The sequence below is a fragment of the Silurus meridionalis genome, chromosome 27 (assembly GCF_014805685.1).
Source record: "Silurus meridionalis isolate SWU-2019-XX chromosome 27, ASM1480568v1, whole genome shotgun sequence".
Taxonomy (NCBI): domain Eukaryota; kingdom Metazoa; phylum Chordata; class Actinopteri; order Siluriformes; family Siluridae; genus Silurus; species Silurus meridionalis.
Window position 1 is genome coordinate 11,220,533 of NC_060910.1, and position 23,785 is coordinate 11,244,317.

General features: G+C 37.7%; 2 protein-coding genes across 4 annotated transcripts in view; both read left to right on the forward strand.

The window, feature by feature from the left end:
- The window catches only part of fras1 (Fraser extracellular matrix complex subunit 1), a 119,067-nt gene extending 99,709 nt beyond the window's left edge, over positions 1-19,358 (forward strand). The window contains exons 46-70 of the mRNA XM_046842250.1: positions 1,423-1,650; positions 2,077-2,190; positions 4,136-4,286; positions 4,518-4,677; positions 6,008-6,170; positions 6,701-6,947; positions 7,225-7,569; positions 7,751-7,911; positions 7,993-8,140; positions 8,281-8,486; positions 8,822-8,978; positions 9,349-9,549; positions 9,845-10,032; positions 10,220-10,495; positions 10,753-10,985; positions 11,076-11,236; positions 11,388-11,602; positions 12,263-12,413; positions 12,640-12,747; positions 13,539-13,698; positions 13,780-13,896; positions 13,992-14,158; positions 14,865-15,070; positions 16,204-16,350; positions 17,579-19,358. Coding sequence (XP_046698206.1) covers positions 1,423-1,650; positions 2,077-2,190; positions 4,136-4,286; positions 4,518-4,677; positions 6,008-6,170; positions 6,701-6,947; positions 7,225-7,569; positions 7,751-7,911; positions 7,993-8,140; positions 8,281-8,486; positions 8,822-8,978; positions 9,349-9,549; positions 9,845-10,032; positions 10,220-10,495; positions 10,753-10,985; positions 11,076-11,236; positions 11,388-11,602; positions 12,263-12,413; positions 12,640-12,747; positions 13,539-13,698; positions 13,780-13,896; positions 13,992-14,158; positions 14,865-15,070; positions 16,204-16,350; positions 17,579-18,127 — 4,959 coding nt within the window. The 3' untranslated portion in view covers positions 18,128-19,358. The remainder of the gene's footprint in view (positions 1-1,422; positions 1,651-2,076; positions 2,191-4,135; positions 4,287-4,517; positions 4,678-6,007; positions 6,171-6,700; positions 6,948-7,224; positions 7,570-7,750; positions 7,912-7,992; positions 8,141-8,280; positions 8,487-8,821; positions 8,979-9,348; positions 9,550-9,844; positions 10,033-10,219; positions 10,496-10,752; positions 10,986-11,075; positions 11,237-11,387; positions 11,603-12,262; positions 12,414-12,639; positions 12,748-13,538; positions 13,699-13,779; positions 13,897-13,991; positions 14,159-14,864; positions 15,071-16,203; positions 16,351-17,578) is intronic.
- A 2,262-nt stretch (positions 19,359-21,620) lies between these two features.
- Positions 21,621-23,785, forward strand: part of bmp2k (BMP2 inducible kinase) — a 43,207-nt gene continuing 41,042 nt past the window's right edge. Inside the window, exon 1 of one of the 3 annotated variants that reach the window (XM_046842106.1) lies at positions 21,621-22,760. In XM_046842106.1, coding sequence (XP_046698062.1) covers positions 22,616-22,760 — 145 coding nt within the window. In that variant the 5' untranslated portion in view covers positions 21,621-22,615. The remainder of the gene's footprint in view (positions 22,761-23,785) is intronic. The other 2 variants (XM_046842107.1, XM_046842109.1) reach the window with 2 other exon arrangements.

A 23,785-nucleotide genomic window follows, 5' to 3' on the forward strand; every position in this document is an offset into this window, starting at 1 on the left:
TCCTTCCTTTCACAACTATTTCTCTTGAGAGTTTTTCTTTTGGCATCGGCGTGCGTTTAAAAATCACCATCGGTGAATCTTTTCTCCCGATGCCGTGCAGCTCAGAACACAGGTGAAGTGCGTTTTTTCCTGCCCGGTTGTTTTCAGCGTGATGAATGATTCGCATTTCCTGTAGACAGTCCGAGTAAACGGCAGGTCAAACGTCGGAGGAACCTAATCCATATATATGATGTGGTGCGGCCCGATTCAGTGGGAGCGCATCTGATTTAATATAAAGAATTTCATTGGTTCACCTGAACCCGTTCAGCAATAAAAACCCAGGAAAAATCCAGGAAAACCCAGGAAAAATCTATAAATTAGCCGATTCATTGTTTAAGCTGTGGGGTTCAAAATGTGGGAAAAAGTAGCGGCTTATAGTCTGGAAAATACGGTAAGTTTAAAATACTGTACATTTACATGTTTAATGACTTCGAAATGGTCTTGGTGTTTGGTCACAATACAATGCTTTCAACAGAGACATCACATCAGGTTGGGATGCTATGTAAAATGTAAATAAAAACAAAATGCATTGATTTATAGAACAGGTATGATTCTGTAATGGAAATCACAGCATGGGCTCAGAAACACCTCCAGAAATCATTGTCTGTTAACACAGTTCACCTTTTCATCCACAAATTCAGGTTAAAGCATAACGCAAAGAATAAGCCATATGTGAGGCTGAGGCAAAGTGAGAACCTGTTCAGTGGTCAGACGAATAGAAATTATAAATTATTTTTGGAAACCATATACACCACATCCTTTGGACTAAGGAGGAGAGAGACCATCCAGGTTGTTATCAGCACTTTGTTTAAAAGCCTGCATCTCTGTTGCTATGGGAGTGCATTAGTGCCTTTAGAATGGGCAGCATGCACACCTATGCTGAAAGGTATATACAGATTTTTAGAGCAACATATGCTTCCATTCAGAAAATAAATTTTTTAGGGAAGGCCTTGTATACGTCAGCAAGACAATGCCAAACCGCAGACTGCATTTATTGCACTAGCATGGCATATATTAAGTCATTTGTCGCACCATGAAACAAAAAATACGACAAAGAAAACCCAGGAGTGTTGAGCAGTCGGAATCTTGTATTGACACAAATAGGACAACATTCCTCTCTCAAAGCTTCAGCGACTGGTTTCCTCAGTTCCCAGACATACACAGTCTGTTGTTAAAAGCAGAGCGAATGCTAGACAGTGGTAAACATGACCCTGTCTCAACTTTTTTGAGACATGTTGTTGCCATCAAATTCAAAAGTACCCTATTTATTTCTCATAGTTGTGCATTTCCGCAGTTTAAACATTAGTTTTCTAATGTATGTGACATGATGCGACACACTGATTTTTGACGCCTTCCACCCCTCTGTCTCACTTTCACTTATAGGAGGACTTGATCACGTTTACCATTGTTCAGGCTCCTCGTCATGGCACCATCGAGCGTACCAGCAACGGTCAGCACTACCGGCAAACCAACACCTTCACCATGGACGACATTTATCAGAACCGCATCAGCTACCATCACGACGGCAGCAACTCCCTGAAAGACCGCTTTACTTTTACTGTCAGCGATGGCACTAACATGTTCTTCATCATCGAGGAAGGTGAAAAAGAGGTTAGTCTGAAGACTTGTTCTTTTAAATCACAAAATATTTTCAGTATATTTTGATCTGGAATAATGTCTGTGTCTGTGTACTTTCCGTATTTAGAACATAATATTATTCAGCAGGACCCCTTTTCCCACCTTTGTTCTCACACTGTCTCATAATTGGTTTATGTCTACCTCTCAGCAGTGACTTTTCTCACTTTGGTCTATGTTGGCATTTTGTCAGTAAAGCTGATGGCTAATTAAAACACCTTTGCTCATAGACTGACAAAATGGGAGCTCTGCTGTGACTTTATTTAATTTGAGAGCCTGCAATCTGAGAATAGATCTTGTGAGGTTGTGTGCTAATAGTGTGAACAAGGAATTATAACTTTCAATTGGTACGATGGATTTATATTCATGGTGAATTTTGATTGAATGTGTTCGCTGTTTCAGGGGGTTACTGCTGCACCTCAGAAGTTTAAGATTGACATCCTACCTGTTGATGATGGAACGCCTCGAATCGTCACTAACCTGGGCCTGCAGTGGCTGGAGTATATGGACAACAGGGTGAGATATGACTAAAAGAAAGAAAACTTAACACAGACATCCCTTAAAAATAATGCATTCCCCTCTTGACCACAACAACCATTTTCTCTGTATAATGCAAAAGTTTGTATGCCCTTAAGACAAAATGAACACATTTATAGAAGTAAGTAGTCATTGATGGCTACACTTTACAATTAATAAGGCTCACCAATGTGTGTGGGTCTAATCATCTGTGTGTGTGTGTGTGTGTGTGTGTGTGTGTGTGTGTGTGTGTGTGTGTGTGTGTGTGTGCATGTGTGTAACTGAATAATTAACTGAATAATTGTGAACACTGCGAAACGTCAGTCATAGAAGATCAAGTATCCGATTGAAGGTAATAGGGCACGTTCAAAGTTCAGAGATTGGAGATAATTATGGGCTTGAGTGTTTATCATGTTAATACTAGGGCTGTCAATCGATTAAAATATTTAATCCTGATTAATCACAACTCAATCCACATTTTTATCTGTTATAAATGTACCTTAAATGAATACTTTTCAAGTTTTTAATACTGTAATCAACATGGGCATGGACAAATATCGATGCTTTATGCAAATGTCTTTATTATGAGTGAAACCAAACTCAACATAGAGCATGAAGACAAAATGTTCTTGTAAATGAAGACAAAATGTTCTTGTAAATGTTTTAAAGTAATTATGGTGCTTTTTAATTACGTAAATCATCAGGAAACCTAACGGAACTTTTGCTGTTTCCACGGGGACGGTTTTAATTGACGGATGTGCGCATCATGGCGGATTTTGGTGCTTGATTTGAGACTTGACGCATCAATAAAACAAATATAGATAGTTTAGTTATTAAAAATGACTTTTCATGGAGTTTAATTTTTTTTTTTATATCTGAGTCAAGAAAAGACGTCGTTAAAAATGGATTGAAGGTTTTAAATTCCCCTCTTTCTTATTTATTTGTAGTTTTATTAAAAATGGTCAAATAGAAATGTGCGATGTATTAATCGCGTGTTTATAAAATGTGTTCAAATTTGTTAATTAATTAGTTACAATTGTTGTGTTATTTACAGTTGCATTTTAACAGCCCTAATTAATGCATATAATATACGAAGAAATACTTGTTGACGTGCGATTGCCATCTCAGGTGTGAGTGTGTGGCAAATCTTGAATTAAAACATGAGGTCATCAATTTCAGAAAATGTATCATTATTTTCAGATACTAAGCCATCAATTTAATAGACTTTCCATTGTAAAATCTCAGCATGTAATATAAAATCTTCTCCTTCAAATTACGAGCTTTTGCAAATTTGTTGTCTGACCTTTGGTGATATACGTTTTACTTATACAATCATTGCTCTGGAAATGATTTCCAGACTGTAGTAAATCACAATTAAATCTGCTCACACTCACACCTCCCTGTATTCCACCTTAGTATATTTGGGTCTTGGTGCGTTGGGTGTCGTAGTTGTTTCTTGGTTATCAAAATAAAAAAAATAGTAATAAATAAATAATAATCTTGTTTTTTTCCACTCTGCTTTTATTCCTGCCTCCAATCTCTCACATTTTTTTAGCGTTTAATTTGTAATAGCCACCCCATTCTTTTAGAAATATGTGTCAGTCACGTAAAATATCATTCTGCCCATTCTACTATTTGGTTGAATAATAGTGTAGACTGCTGTTTTGATATCTAATATGACCATGTTGCATTTTAAATCAATGGAAGCATGTTTTTTTAATATAAATGAGCATTAAGAAGTCATGTGGTGTGCAGATTTTTGCATTTAGCTCCATCAAACATTGACATGAACAATAATGGCACTCTACTGCCCCCAGTTGGCTGTAGGAAACATGACTACAATCACATTTTGGTCGTTTATTGCTAAAACAACTGAACAATGCCTCGTTCTGCTTGTCATACTGATCTCTGTGACATTTTGGCATTATTCTAAAATGGCTACTAGGCAACAAACCTTATCTCGAAGAAGGAGCTTCTCACCATTGATCCAGACACTGATGATGGTCAACTGACTTATGAAATCACAGCAGGACCCAGATATGGTTATGTGGAGAGCAAGCTGAAACCAGGAATCCCCATTACCTCTTTTACCCAAGGTAACACACACTATCAGACATAGAGTTAAAAAATAAAAATAAAAACTTTGTATGTACGTAAGCCTTTTGTGTCTGTAAAGATTTTTTCTTAGATTGCTCTTTTTCATGCTTTTTTCATGCAATTTAATACATTTCATGTTTCTTTTTTACTGATTATTGATTAGCAACCTAACAAACCTCATTTTAATTAATATCTTTGCAGTTGAGTGTATTGTATTTTTTTTTTCACAGCGGAAGTCAACCTTGGTGTCATTCGCTATGTTCTAAATGACAATGGTGTCCAGGAGACCATGGACAACTTTAAGTTCCTGGTGAAAGACAGCAAACCCAACATCGTCAGTGACAATGTATTCCACATTCAGTGGTCCCTTATCAGCTTTGAGCATCGCAGGTGAACACTAATACAGACCCCAAAACACAAATACTTTCATAATATGACTTCATCATTGCGTTTAATAGAGCCCATATACATAAACCATTATAATTCTTTATAAAGCTTAAAATCTTTGTAGGTTTGCGAAGTCACCTTATAATACTTGTGTGCTATAATTTGCTAACTATAATCATTTTATTATGCACATGTGCTTTTAATGTGCAGTCTTCAATCTAATAATGATGAAGTGAATGAGAAGTTATAAACCTTAAAACAATATAAAATCACATTGCAAAGACCTGATTAATATATAATTACCTAATATATGTATATATGTATAATCTAAAATATAATGTCCTAATATTTTCACAGCAAAAATATGAGGACACACACACACACACACACACACACACACATACACACATATATATATATATATATATATATATATATATATATATATATATATATATATATATATAAAACACATAGCTTTGTACTTCCTGACAATATGTCAATTAAATCTTTGACATTTTTGTAACTAATCAAGAAGAACGTATTTAAATATTATTATGCACAAATGACATTACTAAATAACAAATATTAATAACTTACTTAACACAAGGAAGAATTGAATTAATTATCTTTTTAATTGACTACTTTATACCCTCAATAATACTACTACTAATAATAATATAATGTGGTATAACTGATAATGAGTCATTATATGTTATAAAGTTATGTATGCAATTAATCACATGTAACTATTAAAAATCACTGCTGTGGTGAATAATTGGAGTTTAAAAAATATATATATTTCAAGCAATTCCTAAAATACTTTTTAAATAAATTATAGGTTATATTAACCTTTACTTGTCTACAAAGATGTTGGACTGGTTATAGAGATTTGTGCTCATGATAGTTGGGGTGCTCATGAGGGCGAGGAGGCTTGGGGTGCATTTAGCATACCAATTCAGCTCAAAGGTGTTCAAGGTCAAGTTGAGGTCACAGCTCTATAGCAGGCCACTCAAGATCTTCTATTCGAAGCCATGTAAAGCATATCTTAATAGAGTTGCCTTCGACCACAGGGGCATTGTCATGCTAAAACAGGTTTGGGTCTTCTAGTTTGAGTGATGGGGAAATTTAATGAATCCACATCTAAAAACATCCTGTACAATTATGGTAACATTTTGGGGAAGAACCACATATGGCTTATCAATATAGTGTATGTAATTTATAGAAAGCTTTGACCTAAATTAAATATACATTATAGGTTATTTGTTGAAGTTTGTATTGTATTGTATGATTAGACTGGTTTTGAATAGTATGTTGTTTGTCATATGTGCAGCTATAATGTAAGTGAGAAGGCAGGGACTGTGGCAGTGACAGTAAAAAGGACAGGAAACCTGAACCAGTATGCCATTGTGCTGTGTCGCACTGAGCAAGGAACTGCCACCTCCACCGCTGGCATCCAGCGCGGAAAACATGACTACGTGGAGCATGCGGGACAGGTACAAAGCCCTAGACCTAATATACTGGCACATATTTAACATTTTTATAATTTTATATACAATTTTCTGTTTTCTTCCTTGCCTCAGTGAAGCACTAGCTTTGTTCTTTATCATATACAGCTCTGTTTCCAAAAGAATTGGGATGCTGTGAAATATAAAATGCAAATAAAATCTGAATTCAATGATCATTAAACCCTATATTTAACACAGGGTATTGTTTAAAAAAGCCATGATGTAACACAGTGGTAAGCATGCCCCCTTTCCCATTTTTTTTAGAATATGACGCTGGAGGCAAATTATGAATTTGCATATATTTTTCAGAAAACAAGAACATTTTGACCTTCTCAGATTTAATATGTTGTCTTTGTGCTATGTTAAATGAAATCAGCCATTTTAAGTCTTACAGCCATTTGCAACTCATTGCGTTGTGTTTTTGTTCTCATTTTGAGCACCATTCCGGCTTCTATGGAAAAACTGTTTAAAAGCACATTCTGTTTAATTAAAGCTAGTTATCCATCCTGATTCTGCAGGTTCAGTTTGACGAGCGCGAGGACACCAAAGTGTGCACCATCATCATCAACGATGATCAGGTGTTTGAGAACATCGAGAGCTTTACGGTGGAGCTGAGCATGCCCGTGTACGCTCTGCTGGGTCAGGTGACCCGAGCCAAAGTGAACATTAATGATACAGAGGATGAGCCCACCTTGCAGTTTGACAAAAAGACCTACCACATCAACGAGAGCAGTGGCTTCATCCACGTTCCCATTGAGAGAAAAGGTGCCATATCATGCTTTTTTTTCCATGATTGGTTCTGTTCATTGTATGAAATGTGATAACAGACAAGAATAGAATGAAATCTTTACTATTTAACTATTAAGATTGTATTTATATAATAGAATGTTAGTAGTTAGAAGGAGTTGTAGTTATTGTTTTGTGTCTTCTTATTTATTTTGTGTTTAACTCACTGAATTATTTGAAGCTACTTGAGTCACACTGGCAATCAATCTAATCAGAGCACTCATTGTATTACTCTCTTATTCTCTTTATCCCTTAGGTGACACCAGCAGCACCGTTTCTGCTCTTTGCTACACCATTCCTAGGTCAGCACGAGGCAGCAGCCTCCATGCTCTGGAGTCAGGCTCTGACTATAAGAGTCGCAGCATGAGCACAGAGAACCGTGTTGTATTGGGCCCTGGGGTCAGCATGTCTACCTGTGATGTCACGCTGATCGACGATAGCGAGTACGAGCCGTCTGAGGAGTTTGAGCTGGTGCTCTCGGATGCTTCTGATAACTCCCGCATGGGGGACATCACAGTAGCAAAAATAATTATTGACGGCCCCAATGATGCCTCTACTGTGTTTCTTGGCAATGCGTCTTTTAGCTTCACTGAGGATGCAGGTCTGTAGTGTTGTTTTTCTTGATCAACTATCACAAACTATTACAGTGGGTCAACAATAGAAATTAAGTTTTAAGAAGGAACCATGTCTCTCTTCATGTAAAGTTGATTAGGTGGCATATCTAGTTGACAAAGCTGATTATATCAGAATGTTGTACCTAAAAAAAGCTGTTTTATCTGTAGGCACAATTGAGATCCCAGTGTTGCGTCGGGGCAGTGACCTTTCCTCTGTAGCATCGGTATGGTGCGCCACTCGTCCAGCTGACCAGGACACTGCCACTCCCGGCGTGGACTACATCCCTAGTTCAAAGAAAGTTGACTTCAAGCCTGGGAAGACTGAGGAGGTATTACAGCAAATCTGCTAGGAATTTTTTGCATTGATAGAAAATTGTACACACTAAAAACACCTCTTTCTTTTTCACCAGACTTGTAGTTTGACCATCATGGATGACATCCAAAACCCCACCATAGAAGGAAAAGAATCTTTCATCGTCTTCCTCAGCTCTCCTAATGGCGCTGTTCTTACGGAGCCTTACGAAGCTTCGGTTTATATCATTGACAGCACACAAGATCGTATGTAAAAAAAAAAAAAATATATATATATATATATATATATATATATATATATATATATATATATATATAAATTCATTTACACTCTAAGTCCTTTAACTTTTCTAAAATAAATCTTAAAACTAAATTTTTTTTACCAGTTCCCAGTATGCAGTTTGAGAAGGTGGCATATACAGTCAAGGAGAAAGATGGAGTCCTGCACATCCCCATCATCAGGACGGGAGATTTGACTTACAAATCTTCAGTACGCTGCTTTACGCGCACCATGTCTGCCATGGTGATGGATGACTTTGAGGAGAGGAGGAATGCAGATGTCTCTCGTGTGGTTTTCCTCAAAGGAGAAAAGGTACCGTTCACTCCAGCTTTTACTTACTCAAGAATGCACGTGATCTCAATGATAAACATAGTAGAAGTTTTTTTGTTTTTTTAATTATCCTGTGAGTGTATTCAGAGTTATGCATGTGTAGTTAATATAGAAATGGCTACAACTGCGGATGTAAAACAGAGGCCTGTCAGCAGTGTTATGTGGCAATACTATATTTCTATCATTTTGAAATGGTTTTTGTTGCGTCGTTTAATAGCAAAGGGAAAAAGCGATGAACTCAACGTTCTGAATTTAAATACAGCTTGTTGTGAATCATCACATTGCAACAAACTAAATTTGAATCGTTCCATTTGCAGGTGAAGAATTGCACAGTGCACATCAATGATGACTCCGTCTTTGAACCAGAGGAAGAGTTCCAGGTTCACTTAGGCACACCACAGGGGGATCACTGGAGTGGAGCCATGATTGGGGTCAATGATATTGTCACTTTGACCATCACTAATGATGAGGATGGTAAGGTTTTTCATAGCAAGTACTTTGCAGATTTTCTTACAGACGTGGGATCTGTATAAAAAGCATTTATTTGGCAAGTTCACACTAAGCTTAATTAGTTTTTATGACTTTTATACAAATCAGACAACGTTGATTGATCTTTATTACTAAACTTATTTGTAGTCAATCACCAAAGTTATTAGGTTAAGTGTTTAAACAGGAACATTGATGGTAGCTTTTCATCCACATTACTGAGGCATGATGCAACATAAAGTAACTACATTGGTGCAATGCTGCCTGGTAATATTTATTTTTATTGTACTATAGTATTGATTTTATTGTATTTAAGTTCCCCAATCTAATTAATTCTCTGTAACATTACATATAACAGCGCCAACGATTGAGTTTGAACAAGCTTCTTACCAAGTGCGAGAGCCTCCTGGTCCAGACGGCATTGAAGTCCTGAATATTAAAGTCATCAGGAAAGGAGACTTGGACCGCACCTCCAAGATCCGCTGCAGCACCCGGGATGGATCAGCCCAGTCCGGAGTGGACTATAACCCTACAAGTCGCGTCCTCAAGTTTAGCCCTGGTTTGTTTAAAAAAAAGTTATTTATTTGTTTAGTAACATTATGGGGTGGTGGTAGCATAGTGGTTTAAAGAATTTGGTTTCGAAGTTTGTAAATTTGAATCCCAGCCACATGAAGCTGCCACTTCTGGGCCCCTGAGCAAGGCCCTTAACACCACAGATGCTCAGTTGTATGAATTAGATAGATTTAAGTCGCTCTGGATAAGGGCGTCAAATGCCGTAAATCTGTGAACTTTCTATAGTTTTTTTCATATAGTATTTTGTGGCCTTTAAATGTCTCCTTTTGATTGTGTCTTAGGTTTGGACCACATTCTTTTCAAGGTTGAGATCTTGTCCAACGAGGAGAGAGAGTGGCACGAATCTTTTTCACTTGTCCTTGGCCCTGATGACCCAGTGGAAGCTGTTCTTGGAGAAATTACCATGGCTACTGTCACTATTCTTGACCAGGAAGCTGCAGGAAGTCTAATCCTCCCTGCCCCTCCAATTGTAAGATTTGAGTTTCAGCACTAAATATAGTGGTTCTTATTTACAATATTACATATTCATAATCTTTCACATTTTCAGTGAATTTTAGTGAATACCCCTGTTCAAGATAATGCTACAAAATTTTTAATGATTTGTAAGGACATTTGTGCACCTGTAATGTTAAAATCATTCTCTCATTCTCATGCAGGTAGTGTCCCTCTCAGACTATGACTCTGTCCAGGAGGTGACAAAGGAGAAGAGTAAGAAGTCTCCATCTCCAGGTTACCCTCTGGTCTGTGTGACCCCTTGTGATCCCCATTATCCTAAATACTCAGTCATGAGAGAACGCTGCGAGGAGGCCGGCATCAATCAGACCTCTATTCACTTCAGCTGGGAGGTTGCAGCACCAACTGATAGCAGCGGATCCAGGTCTCCATTCGAAACTGTCACGGACAACACACCCTACACAACCGTCAACCACATGGTTTGTTCTCAGATATAGTTCCATCTACAGAATGCAACAGTTTGAGTTTTATTTATATGATTCTCTTAAATGTTTTCCTATTAACATGCTATTAGTTTTTTAGCTCCATATAGACAGGTCTTTAATCATATTTAAGTTTAATCTTTTTTGTATTGTTTGCAAATAATATTGTATTTGACCCAAACCAGTAATATCAGAATATGAAAATTATTTAATGAGGGCTTTTGTTTTTCATGATTACACTTTATTACACACAGGTCCTGGACAGTATCTACTTCAGTCGGCGCTTTCATGTACGCTGTGTGGCTCAGGCACGGGATAAGGCTGGACACCTTGGTACACCACTAAGGAGCAATATTGCCACTATTGGAACTGAAGGTTCTATATGCCACACCCCAGTGACCACTGGAACGGCCCGTGGCTTCCAAGCCCAGTCCTTTATTGCGACACTAAAATACCTGGACGTCAAACACAAAGAGCATCCCAACAGGTGGGCAGGTCAAGAAACATTAACAAAACTCAGACAAACAAAATATAGACTTGCAAGAATAAATAACCACAAATATGATTTGCCCTGCAGGATTCACATCTCAGTTCAGATCCCTCATCAGGATGGAATGTTACCTCTGGTGTCCACTGTGCCCCTACACAATCTGCACTTTCTGCTTTCGGAGTCTATTTATCGTCAGCAGCACATTTGTTCCAACCTAGTTACACTTAAAGACCTGCAAGGCATCTCTGGTAAGCAGCGTATACTCCAGGGATAGCCCACAAACCAAAAGGCATTCTATCAAACTCCTAATGTTAATCTTTTGGGTAATCTTGGAAATATTACTCAAAAAGTACTCACTTAACCTTTTATATTTTGTTCTGTTGCCTTTCTGTGTTTCAGAAACTGGCTTCCTGGATGATGTGACCTATGATAGCATATCCTTGGGTCCCGGCTATGATCGTCCTTACCAGTTTAACCCCAACATCCGTGAGCCTAGAACCATCCAGCTCTACAAGCATCTCAATCTGAAAAGCTGCATTTGGACTTTCGATGCTTACTATGATATGACCGAACTGATCGACGTATGTGGGGGGTCGGTCACTGCTGACTTCCAGGTTAGCCACACTAGTACATGAAAAAGCATACAATGTGCACACATTAGCACGTCCTTCTTTATTAAGACTAGTATTTAGCAATAATATGTGTGTCAAACAGCAAAATACTCAAAATCTCTTATCTTTTGTTTAATTGTTAGCAGTACAAACAATTTTTATTGACACCCTAACACATTCATGTGTTTTTGGTGATCCTCAGGTGATTGTTCATTTTCAAAAGCCTAGTGCCTTTTAGAATAGTTTTGGAAGCAGACAATATTTTGACCTAATTGAATTTCAGACATCTTTTTCCCCAATTTCAGTTTTAGAAATTGTTCACCCACAGAGGAAATGTCAGAGCAGAACAAATGGGTCTAATATTTGTCCTGGTTTGCCAAATGTCAAATCTTTGCATTTGATACATTCTGTAAAATTGTATAACTTTGCTTCTAATAAAAAAATATAAATGCTTCATATTTTTTCATGTGAAGTGTTTGCCAGGCTGCCACACATGACAATGTGTGTCACATGAAAGGAAGCCCCTTGTTAAAGAGTAGGACATTTGAATGCCATTTGACTCGTACCCTATGCAGCAGGCTTCTGGACTTGACTATACTGAGATTAATTTGCTTGTGGTCAGTTCGGTAATGGTATAGTTTACGTTTCTGTTTGTTTCAAAAGGTGAGAGACTCGGCACAGTCATTTCTAACAGTGCAGGTTCCTCTCTATGTGTCCTACATCTATGTGACTGCACCTCGAGGTTGGGCCTCCCTCGAGCACCACACAGAGATGGAGTTCTCCTTCTTCTATGATACTGTACTGTGGAGGACAGGTGGGTATCGCGTTAGTAGTAGTTGTAGTGATGCTAACTTTTAAAAATGCTAATTCATTTACCTCATTCACACTAATATAGACTTTATCCAGAATACATGTATTGTCACAGAGCCATTTTATAATTATATAAAAACTTGATATCATTCTAAGTATTTAAATTCTATGTTTAGTGCATATCTTTCTGCTGAAGATAAACGTATCTGTTCTTGTTCGTCCTCTTGCAGGCATTCAGACGGACAGTGTGCTCTCAGCCAGACTGCAGATCATTAGAATCTTCATCAAAGACGATGGACGGCTAGTGATCGAGTTTAAAACGCATGCTAAATTCAGGGGTGTGTTAACATTTTGATGTATTTTATATACAGATTTGTCAGAATCAGAATGTTTAAACAGTGTGTAATTGGTGTATTTTATACATTTGAAGTAAACCTGCGAGTAAAAATCGCACTTGAAAATCTTTTGGCATCTTTGAAGTTGAAACCCCTAGACCAAATACATAAAAAAAAAAAAATTATTTAAGGCTACAATTTATTAAATTTTTAAACATGCACTGAATAGACAGGGGCATTGGGACACTTGACTATTCTAGCCATATGTGTTTGTTAAAACTGTTACCACAAGTTTACAGACACACAATTGTATAGGATGTCTTTGGTGTGGTAGCATTATATTTTCACTTCAGTTGAACATATGGTTTACATGGGATTGAGTGGAAGGTCTTGAGTGGCCTGCTATAGAGGTGTAATAGCAATTATATTTAACACTTTTGGAATGAGTTGGAATGATGACTGCACCCCAGTCCTCCTCACCCAACATCAGTACCTGCTTTAAACACCACCATTGTGAATGAGCCCAAATCTCCATAAGCACACTCCAAAATCTAGTGGAACATCTCCCCAGAAGAGTGGAGGTTATAATATTATTTATTATAAACTTTTGTCTAAATGGTGTACATTGGTCTCTGGTGGGTACTTAAATTTTTTATTCCCCTGTAGAATGCATGGCACAATTAAAACCAAAGTAGATGTGAATAAATGAAACTACTATTCAACTTTTTTTTAAAGGATGTCTAAAATATTATTTCCAAAACAGCTACAATATAGAATATATTATTGTCCTACAGGTCAGTTTGTTCCAGATCATCATACTCTTCCTGGGCACAAGTCTCACTTGATGGCACCGGACCACCTTGGGGGGATCGAGTTTGATTTGCAGCTTGTTTGGAGTGCACAGACCTTTGACTCACCTTACCAGCTTTGGAGGGCCACAAGCTCCTACAGCAGGTACCAAACATAGATCCTGTTCATTTCTACATACTGGAGTTCCTAGCATCCCAAGTTGATGAGGTATTTTATGTTTTCCAGGAAGGACTATTCTGGGGAATACACAGTCTTCTTGATTCCCTGCACGGTGCAGCCCACTCAGCCATGGATTGATCCTGGAGACAAGCCTCTTTCTTGCACAGCCCACGCTCCTGAGAAGTATGTTCTCTCCTAATGAATATATGCTTCATATTGTTTAGCCTGGTGTTACACTAACAGAGAAATAACATGTTCGCTCCCTGCCTGGTTGACAGGTTCCTGCTGCCCATTGCTTTCCAGCAGACAAATCGACCTGTTCCTGTGGTCTACTCACTCAACACTGAGTTCCAGCTGTGCAACAATGAAAAAGTGTTCATGATGGATCCTGCAACCACAGACATGTCTATGGCAGAGATGGACTACAAGGGAGCGTTTTCAATGGGTACGTCTAACTCATTCTCTCCAGGATATTTACTTTCAAATGGAAACTCTTCTTTGTTATTTTTTCTTTTTTTGTATTTCAGTTCAACTGTTTTCAACTGTTTAAGATTGCAGTTGCTCTCACAACCTGCAAAAACCTGTACCAGTTGTAATTAGTTATCAGCTCACAAACTACTCAAAATTACTCTAGGTGCAGTATAAATAAAATCAAGAGAAAAGAGGTGCTTGTGCATTTTAAAGTATATACCCCTAGTTACATTGGATTTTTTTACATTGATGTGCCACAAATAGCTAATAGGATTCAAATATTTTAAATTAAGTATTTTTCACCTTATTGCAACCTGCTTTCAATTCAACAGGTTGTAACTTTCCTTTTATTTACTCACTAAAAAAAGATTCAGTTCCCCCAGTTTGGTTGTCTGCTAAGCTTTTGTGATTGGTCAGGAGAAAAACTGATATTACTTTTATGAAAGGTTTTCTGATCAAGTTTTTGTCGTGACCATGCCAACTTTTTATAACATGCACACCAAAAGTGTAGTTATGAACACCAGTACTATATATATATCATTTTTTATTAAAGTTCATAAATATCAGATCAAATTGGGATACATGAAATAAATTTATAAATAGTGGTACTGTATGAATGCATATGCTATAAGTGCAGTAATGGCTATACTAAATACGCATCACTTTCCTGTGTTCTGTAGGTCAGACTCTGTACGGCAGGGTGCTGTGGAATCCTGAACAGAATCTGAACTCGGCTTACAAGCTGCAGTTGGAGAAGGTTTATCTGTGCACAGGACGCGATGGCTATGTTCCCTTCTTTGACCCAACGGGCACTTTGTACAATGAGGGGCCTCAGTACGGTTGTATCCAGCCTAACAAGCACCTCAAACATCGCTTCCTGATCCTGGTACGTCCACACAAGTCTCTGCACTCTGTTAATTAACATTTAGTGGAAAAGCAGAAATTGTAGGAAATGTCTCTTTTGTTTTTTTCTAGAGTGATCGTTTATAATACAACCTGAATTCAGGAAATGTTGGAAAGTTTTTTAAACACGTATAAAATGGAAAACCCGATTCCAAAAAAGTTGGGACACTGTACAAATTGTGAATAAAAACAGAATGCAATGATGTGGAAGTTTCAAATTTTAATATTTTATTCAGAATACAACATAGATGACATATCAAATGTTTAAACTGAGAAAATGTATAATTTTAAGGAACAAATAAGTTGTAAAAAAGTGTAATATTTCTTAGTTTAAACATTTATGTCCTCTATGATATTCTCACATAGAACATAGAGAACATAACAAATGTTAAAACTGAGAAATTGTACACTTTTATGCACAAATTGTGCTTATTTCAAATTTGATGCCTGCAACATTTCCAAAATTCGGGTTGTAGATTCTTCATTAATCTTCTTTAATTTTCTTTTTCTTTTTTATGTGTTTAAATTTAAATATTTATCATACTTTTTGATGAAAAGCTAACTTCTTTAATAGTTATATTTAATGTTGGGGAACATTTATTAAACACGTTAGTTCCTGTCATCACTCGTGTTATAGCAGCTATAAACAGTCATTCTCACACTAGTTCCTCTCATTTGAAATTGAGAAGATTAAAAAATCCTCTGTCCTAAAGACTCTCCTGTGGCAAAAAGCATCTGACTTCCAAAATTGCACAATATACAGTTTGTCTGTGTTATTAACATATTATGATTCTGTTTATTATTTAAAATCATTATATGTCTTGTCTGTCATACAGGTCTCCTGTGAATGAGACTATAGAAATAATGTCATTAGAGCAAGTGTATTAATTAACCCATAATTTGCCATATAGTCAACATTACATATTGATACCTAATAAGGTTTGAACCAGATATCACCCATTATGTGGCATCATGAAACATACAATGCTAAGCTTCTTGTTGCATTTATAGATATCATTACATTTGAGAGAAACATTGCATAAAATATGATCAATACGGTCTCTAATAGTTGAGAATCAGAATGATGGTCAAACAGTTTTTTTTTTTATCTTCTAGGATCGAAAGCAGCCTGATGTCTGTGACCGCTACTTCCATGATGTTCCATTTGACGCCAGCTTTGTGTCAGACGTCCCCGATCTGCAGTCCGTAAGCACAATGCCTGGAGTGGATGGCTTTACCATGAAGGTTGATGCTCTCTATAAGGTCAGTGGTCAGACTTGGTATTTACGACACAGAGTTTTTCTGAGCCTAACATTTCATGCGTGTAAAATATCCAGACAACAGATTAAAAATTTTGCCCTTCAGCCATTCGCCTCAGTCTGTTAGCTTCTCTAAAGAGCCAAGCCTTGACTTCATGTCCTTGGGGAACTGGCAATGGCTCTGCATCCTATGGTTTAAAGGAATTATTGTGTTTGTCATTGAAACTTAAGACACCCTAATTAACATCTTATATTAGCTAACATCAAGTAGATTTGTTGATAATGTGGTATAATTGTTTCTCATTATTGCATCATCATTTCAGATCTTTTGTATATTTGCCATTTATGTCGTACGCTCTTTTTCCCTTATGTTCTGATAAATTATATCATAGGCTGCTTGGAGGATTCACAGTGTGTATGGTGTAACAGACTGTTTTCCATACATGTGAATCTCAAAGAACTCTTGAATTTTTGCTGGAACTGTGCACTTTGTATTTCAGCTCCTCGTCTTCACACTTTAATGCATATGTTTTGTTGGACTTTTTAAAAACTCCTTCGATCTTGTTTTCCTGTTTCCAATTACTGGCATGAATATGTATTTTAGTTGAATTTTATGGCTGTATTTAATGGTCAAATAGACATCCATTAAGGTGCAATTAACATGGAGGTTAAAGTAAGATCACGTGAACTGCACTTAATAGTGAATGTCAAAGATTTTGCAAGCGACTACAATATGCATGTTGAAATATCTAAAGAAAATATTCTTGTATTTATCACGCAATTATTTTAAAGGTAAAAAGTGCTACTTTTTAATTCAACTCACTTCAATTTTAAATATGCAGGGGAATGTAGGATTATAAGTAATGTCCTTTCTGCAGTCTTATACAGTCATTTGAGATTATGGAACCAAGAGCTACTGATTTTGTTTACTTTGTTTACATTACTTTGTTTGCTGCTGATACTGTGCACAGCCATGTTGTTTTGATGCCACGGTCTCAGCTCAGAGTGGAATCCATTCCAAGTTCTTGACTATTTTGAGTTGAGGGGGTGTTTTCAAAGTTTTTTTAGTCGTAGGGTGGAAACAAATGTCAAACATTACCCAACATGTAGATAAGAGATTTCAATTACACCACTGAAGATCATATATTAGTCATCAAGATTCATATGTTATTCATTTAAAGAAGTAGTTCAGTTTGAATATTTTTGTTTGTGATTTTTCAACTTTGTACCAGGTGGAGGCGGGACATCAGTGGTACCTCCAGGTCATCTATGTCATCGGTCCGGAGTCAATCTCCAGCCCCAGAGTGCGTCGCTCTATAAGCTTAGCATTAAAACGTGACCTGAGCGAGCAATCGGTGCTGGACGAGTCGCTCATCTACGACAACGAGGGCGAGCAAGTAAAGAACGGAACCAACATGAAGGCCCTGAAGCTGGAACTCGAACCCTCGGCCACGTTCGACTCCCACACGAGCGGCTCGGTTGGAGGTGGTGTGGCAGCCATCTTCCTGCTCGTTCTGCTGTTCCTGTCTACTTGCTTACTGTTCAGGAAGTGCCGGAAGGTGGACAAAAGGAAGCCCGTGAAGAACCCCAACATGGAAGAGTATCCTCTGAACACCAAAGTGGAGGTTGAGCGCCTCGAGAAGAACCTGAAGAATGACAAGTGCAATGTTAACCTTCTCAGCCAGAGCGCAGACACCTGGAAGGTCAACGGGGTCAAGGTCAAGCAGGTCAACTTGGAGGTCAAACTACACAACAACCTGAATGACGGTACTGAAGTGTGATCTGTTCAACACACAAGAACGGGAATTAGAGTATTTAATAAGATGCTGTAAACACAACTATTTTCTATTGCTGTCCAGAATAATGCAGAGGTGTTGCTGTAGGAGATAAGTATATTTATACGACCCTGAGTATATGTGTGTGTGTGTGTGTGTGTGCGTGTGTGTGTGTGTGTGTGAGTGTGTGAGTGTGAGGGTGGGGGGGTCTGTTTGCCAGCTATGCAGTGTAAAGAATCATGCAACTGAGCTACCTCAGGAAGATGTCATCATATTAAATGATCTCACTCTAATCTCTGTCTGGTTTTCAGTTGCCATTCATATTTTTTTGTTGTTGTTTATTTGTGTCATTGTTATTGATACAGCAATCAGTGGTAGCTCAGCCGCCTCATCACTTTATTTAAATGCAGGTTTTTTTTGCTGTATTTCACGTTAATCCATTTCAGTCAAATCACAACGAAAGTATTAAGCACAGGTGTACGTGACACACTGTTCTGAATTCGTAAACGATGAAAATACCTTTATAAAGTGCAATTACAGGATGACCTACAGGATGATCATCTCTCATATCTGATTTTTTTTCTTCTACTCTTATCGCTCGATCACGATTGTGCCACACTAACTTTTACCAACTGCGTTTTTTTGAGTCTAAATCCAAATACTGCAAAAACGTTATTATATATTGTATTATTGACGATTGCTTTTGCAAACAGTACTGCTAATTGTTTTTTTTTAAACACCGAAGCCGAATAGAGTGTTTTGTGTTGGACTGTTTCTCCGTCCTGTGTATATTTTCATTTTTTTTACACTGTGGATTTGTTTTTATTTGCTTAACTGCACATACAAGATCCATTAGTATCTGGTGACATTGTTGATGAGAGATTATTGCCATATTATCTCACTTTATTATTATTGTTTTATTATTATTATGTCACGCATATATTATATATGTTTAGTACATTCAATGTAACGTTCTGCACAAATGTTTTTCAGTGTTGTGTTTTATATGATTTTGTTCCATATCACGTTGGTGCTCATGTGAGACAGAGAGTCTGCAGTCAAAGCACAGCATACTGTTTTGTTTCTACTTGTTTGGGGTTTTTTTTGCCCGTTTTCGCAGAATGCAGTGCCTATAACGCAGAAAAGAGAACGTACGGTGCTATGAGTTGTAAGAAAATGATGTAATGCCTGTAACTATGTGCCTTTTTAGTAATAAAAAAATTTAAATCTGTAAAAATCTTTTAACATTTATGATCTCTTGTTTTTGTCATTTTTAATTCTTTCTGTTCTGTGCTGTGGGTGTGAGTTTGTGAGCATTTTTCTAGGAATAACTTTCAGGACTGTAGTCAGTCTACATACTGGCAGTAGATTTCACACCGCTTTCATCAGGAAGTAGGTCCCATTAAATATTTTACCAATGCGAGAATGAATTTGTTTAATCGTGGTGCAGGCTGAATACATGAATAAACAAAAAGGAATAAGAAATCATTTTGACAGGAATGCTAGCTTTGCTGTTAAGTCTGCTTTCATAAAAAAATCAAACCAGTCCTTCATTTTAGACATCTTGGAAAAAAAAAAATGCAGCAATGACTTCTAGTTACAAATAGTTTGAGATGAAACACAATTGACTTTTTAAAATTACTATAAACTTGCAACAAACAGCATCATGAAGACCAATCAGATTTCAAAATAGCACCATTAGAATGGGATGTCTGTATGTTCTTCTGTTCTATATATCATCAATTATTCCAGAGCCATGAACTCTATCATAAACGTGACTACCTACATACATGATACTACAATGATAAAAAATATTCCATCTTATATTGCATATTTTAGTTATATTAAGCATGCAATTAGATGAATAACAATTTATCATACTTCAGGCAATTACATAATTATTAATATTAAAAAAACTATAAATTATGCCAATAGTAATCACCACTGTAACAGAATCTATTCTCCATATTGGTGATGATTAACCAACAGGGGGCAGCATGTTCTCAGACTCAGAAAAGGAACATTTTAAGTCTCAGGTTTTCCTTTGTGAGGCTCACTTAGAGGGACAGTCGTGGTCACGTGATCACCCTTCAATATTATGCCTTTTTATTTATTTATTTATTTACGAGCCAGAACTGGTAACTTGATACAGGTATAAAAACTGCTTCCTCTTTGATGGGATGGTTGATGTTCCTAGATGTGGAACAGACCTGGTTTATTTACAGGATGTTCAAGTATATATAAGACATAATTATAATTTTTTACATATATATATATATATATATATATATATATATATATATATATATATATATATATTTTTTTTTTTTACAATAGTGTGTATCCTGCAACAATAATTCAAAGCATGAGCAGTGTGAGGAGGAAGTGCTAAACCATACAGGTTGCTAGGCTGATGGGTCTAGATACAAATTCTAGCAACAGTATATACATAAAACTAACATTTAAACATACCAAATAAAAAGAATTGAGGTTGTAAAACTACAACAATAGTAGGACTTTAACAATCGACATGTATTGGTGCCCATGACATTCTGGAAACCTTTGCTTTTTGTTCTTGCTTTTTATTGTTCATTATATTTCAGAGAACTTTCTCCTGATGTTCCCAGAACAGTAGCCGGTAATTTACAAAAAATATACTGAAACTCAACCTTTGGTGAATTTCCAGTACTTCCTATTAGAGAATATTACAGAAGTGTTTTTAGGGGGTAACAGCAATAATTATAAACAACCTATGGTGAACTTTCAGAACTTCTCCGAAAAGATTATTACAGGAACATTTGAGAAACTTGAGAAAGTGAAGTAAGAGAATGTTACAGGGAACATTATTATTAACATGTTGGGTTGTGGTTACAAAAAAAAGGACATTAAAGCAAACTTTGTTAAAGATTCCTTGTGTTGACTTTCTTTACTGAAATATAATGATCTCAGAATGTTATAAGACCAAAAAAAAAAAAAAAAAAAAGACGCCAAATGCTTGAAACAGTCTCTGTATTTTCTCTGCTGGATGCAATAATGCCAGTAAACCAGACATGGTGCAATGGTGGTGATCACATAGATGCATAGTTCTCGAAATGGGGTCTGTGATGAATATCTCATGTTAGGCTTAGGGTTAACCATGAATGCATCATTTCATGTATTTTTGCTTACATTTGATGGATGTTACTATCACCCAGTATCAAGTTATTATAGTGGTAAACTTATTTGCAAGAAAACCTAAAAGCAATGTGGTTATTAGTGACATTAATGCAAAATAATCTACAAACAAGTAGAAGATTTAAACTTCAACCCAACAGGGAAATTTCATTGAATTCAGGAAATGCTGTTCATTTAGCTAGATGTGTGAAAAGTGTAGAAAAGGAAACATCTGATGGTGTCATGAACTTGATTAATTAACATGAGGATGTATAATATTGTTCTGTGCAAAGATAATAATTCTTGCATGGAAGTTGTTTTAATCTGGAAAAAGTGCACGATGGCAAAGGAGAAGTTTGAGAGGAGCTGATATGGTGGATCAAGCCCTGACCGTCCTGTTTAGAACAGATCTGGGGACAACTTTGATTCCTCATCTATTTACTTTGGGTGGTCCACCAAAAATCAAAATGTGTGTGTGTGTGTGTGTGTGTGTGTGTGTGTGTGTGAGAGAGAGAGAGAGAGAGACTGCGATCAGGCAGACGGTCAGCTGCGACGTCCCATCAGAAAACGGAGCGTGTGTTCACACACCAATCGTTACAATAGCACGGCTCGCTCGCGCGCGCGCACGCACGCGCACTTTCGGAGTTTGGTTGGCGCGTGCTGAGCCACAACAAAACCCTCCCACTTCCCTCGGTCACCGGAGTTCCGGAGTTTTTGGTGGAGGAGCGAGTGGAAAAGCCAGGTTATGGTCGAAATAAGCGGCGTTCGTCGCCAAGCTCGGCCCAAGCCGCGGGTCTGGACTCTGTAATGCCCGCTTTATGACCCGAGCTGTCGGTTGAAAAAGGGCGTATTGTGTGTGTGTGTGTTGTTTAGGCGGGCTTATTGCAGCGAAGGAGCTAGGAGCTAACTCCGGACGGGGAAGTAGGGAGGCGTTTTCTCTCGTTAGCTCGCCGACCGTTTGCTCAACACACACCCACTCGAGTGCTGTGAGCACGAACCCGGGCCAGGCTGAGTGTTCTGACCCGCGCACTTCTTCTCAACGTTTTGCTGTTAGCTACCTGGGGGGGGTTCTGCCGTCAGTCCGTGGGTGTTAGTAGCTGCCTAGCAATCCGCTGTGTGGCGTAAGGAGCGCAAAGAGCGGTACGGTAACGGCGTAAGATACGCTAAAGGCGGACCGTTGTTCGGCTCGAGCCTGGAGGAAGACTACCATGGTGTTTAAGTGACCTCTCGCAGGATTCGAAGAAAAACAAACAAAGAAAGGGTGGAGATGAGCAGATAGGAGTGGTGAAGTGTTGGTTTTTTTCGTTTGGGACGGAATCTATTCGCTTTAAAGAAGCAAGAATGAAGAAGTTTTCGCGTATGCCGAGGTCGGAGAGCGGAGGACTGGGAGGTGGCGCCGGCTCCGGTAGCGGGGGCAGCAACTTCATCGGGAGAGTGTTCGCTATCGGGAGATACCAGGTCACGGTGGACGAGCTCATTGCGGAAGGTAAAGACGGGGGGTGGACAATTCACGTATTAAGTGTTTTCTTGTTGGAAACATTAATACACAGCGTGGTTGAACGCTTTCCTGATTAATAATGCAGGATACTTGCGTTAGTATTTAATTATCCGTTAATGTAGTTTAGCCTTGAGCTTTTTAACCATCCTAGTTTCTTTAAAAACACCCCTTAATATCCCGAGGTGTGAACTGGTTACCTGCTCCCTCTACTCCACCTGCCAGCTCTTCACACGAGGTTTATCTGTGATCTCAATCCGCTTTAACAGCTGCTTCTCACTTGGCAGCTCTTTCTGAATAATTGATCATGTTTCTATCTAAGAAAAGAACAACAGTTTAGACTCTAATATGCAGCCATGTTTTTCTTAGTAGCTATAAATTATTCATTTACTACAAACAGTGAAACTTATGTAGGTCATAGATTCTTCCAAGGAAAAGAGAAGTATCCAGTAATCACTTGTCACCTTCACAGGAACATTTGGAGCGTTCAGTTATTTGAATAGGATTAACGAAGTGGAAAACATGATCCGGGAACACAATGTTCATCTAATCATTGTCCTGAAATTATATTATTATATACAAAACCTCATCCTATGATGGGAAAATACATCCAGCATTAAAGTATATAAAGAAGTGTGTACAGGAGTCCACGATTAAGCCAAGAATGCTGAAAAGCTAATGTAATAGTGTAAAAATACACCAGTATATTATCATTTCTATTTATTGCATGTTAAGCCTAATAGATGTAAATCATAAACATAGTAATCCAAGTCACCAGAATGATTACAAGTTTGGAAAGTTCAGTATCCTCGAGGATGAACTTTGACCTCTGTCTTCCTAGCATGTGGCCATCCTGTTGTTGCAATCCCACGCACGTCAGCTGCTTGGCCTTCATGAATCATGAAGTCAAATCTCTGACCACACATTTGTCAAATTCCCGTTTTAGCAGCCAAGAGCACAGGACAAATATTTTCCTCTCCATCATTTAATGAAAGCAATCCGGAGCCCATTTGTGA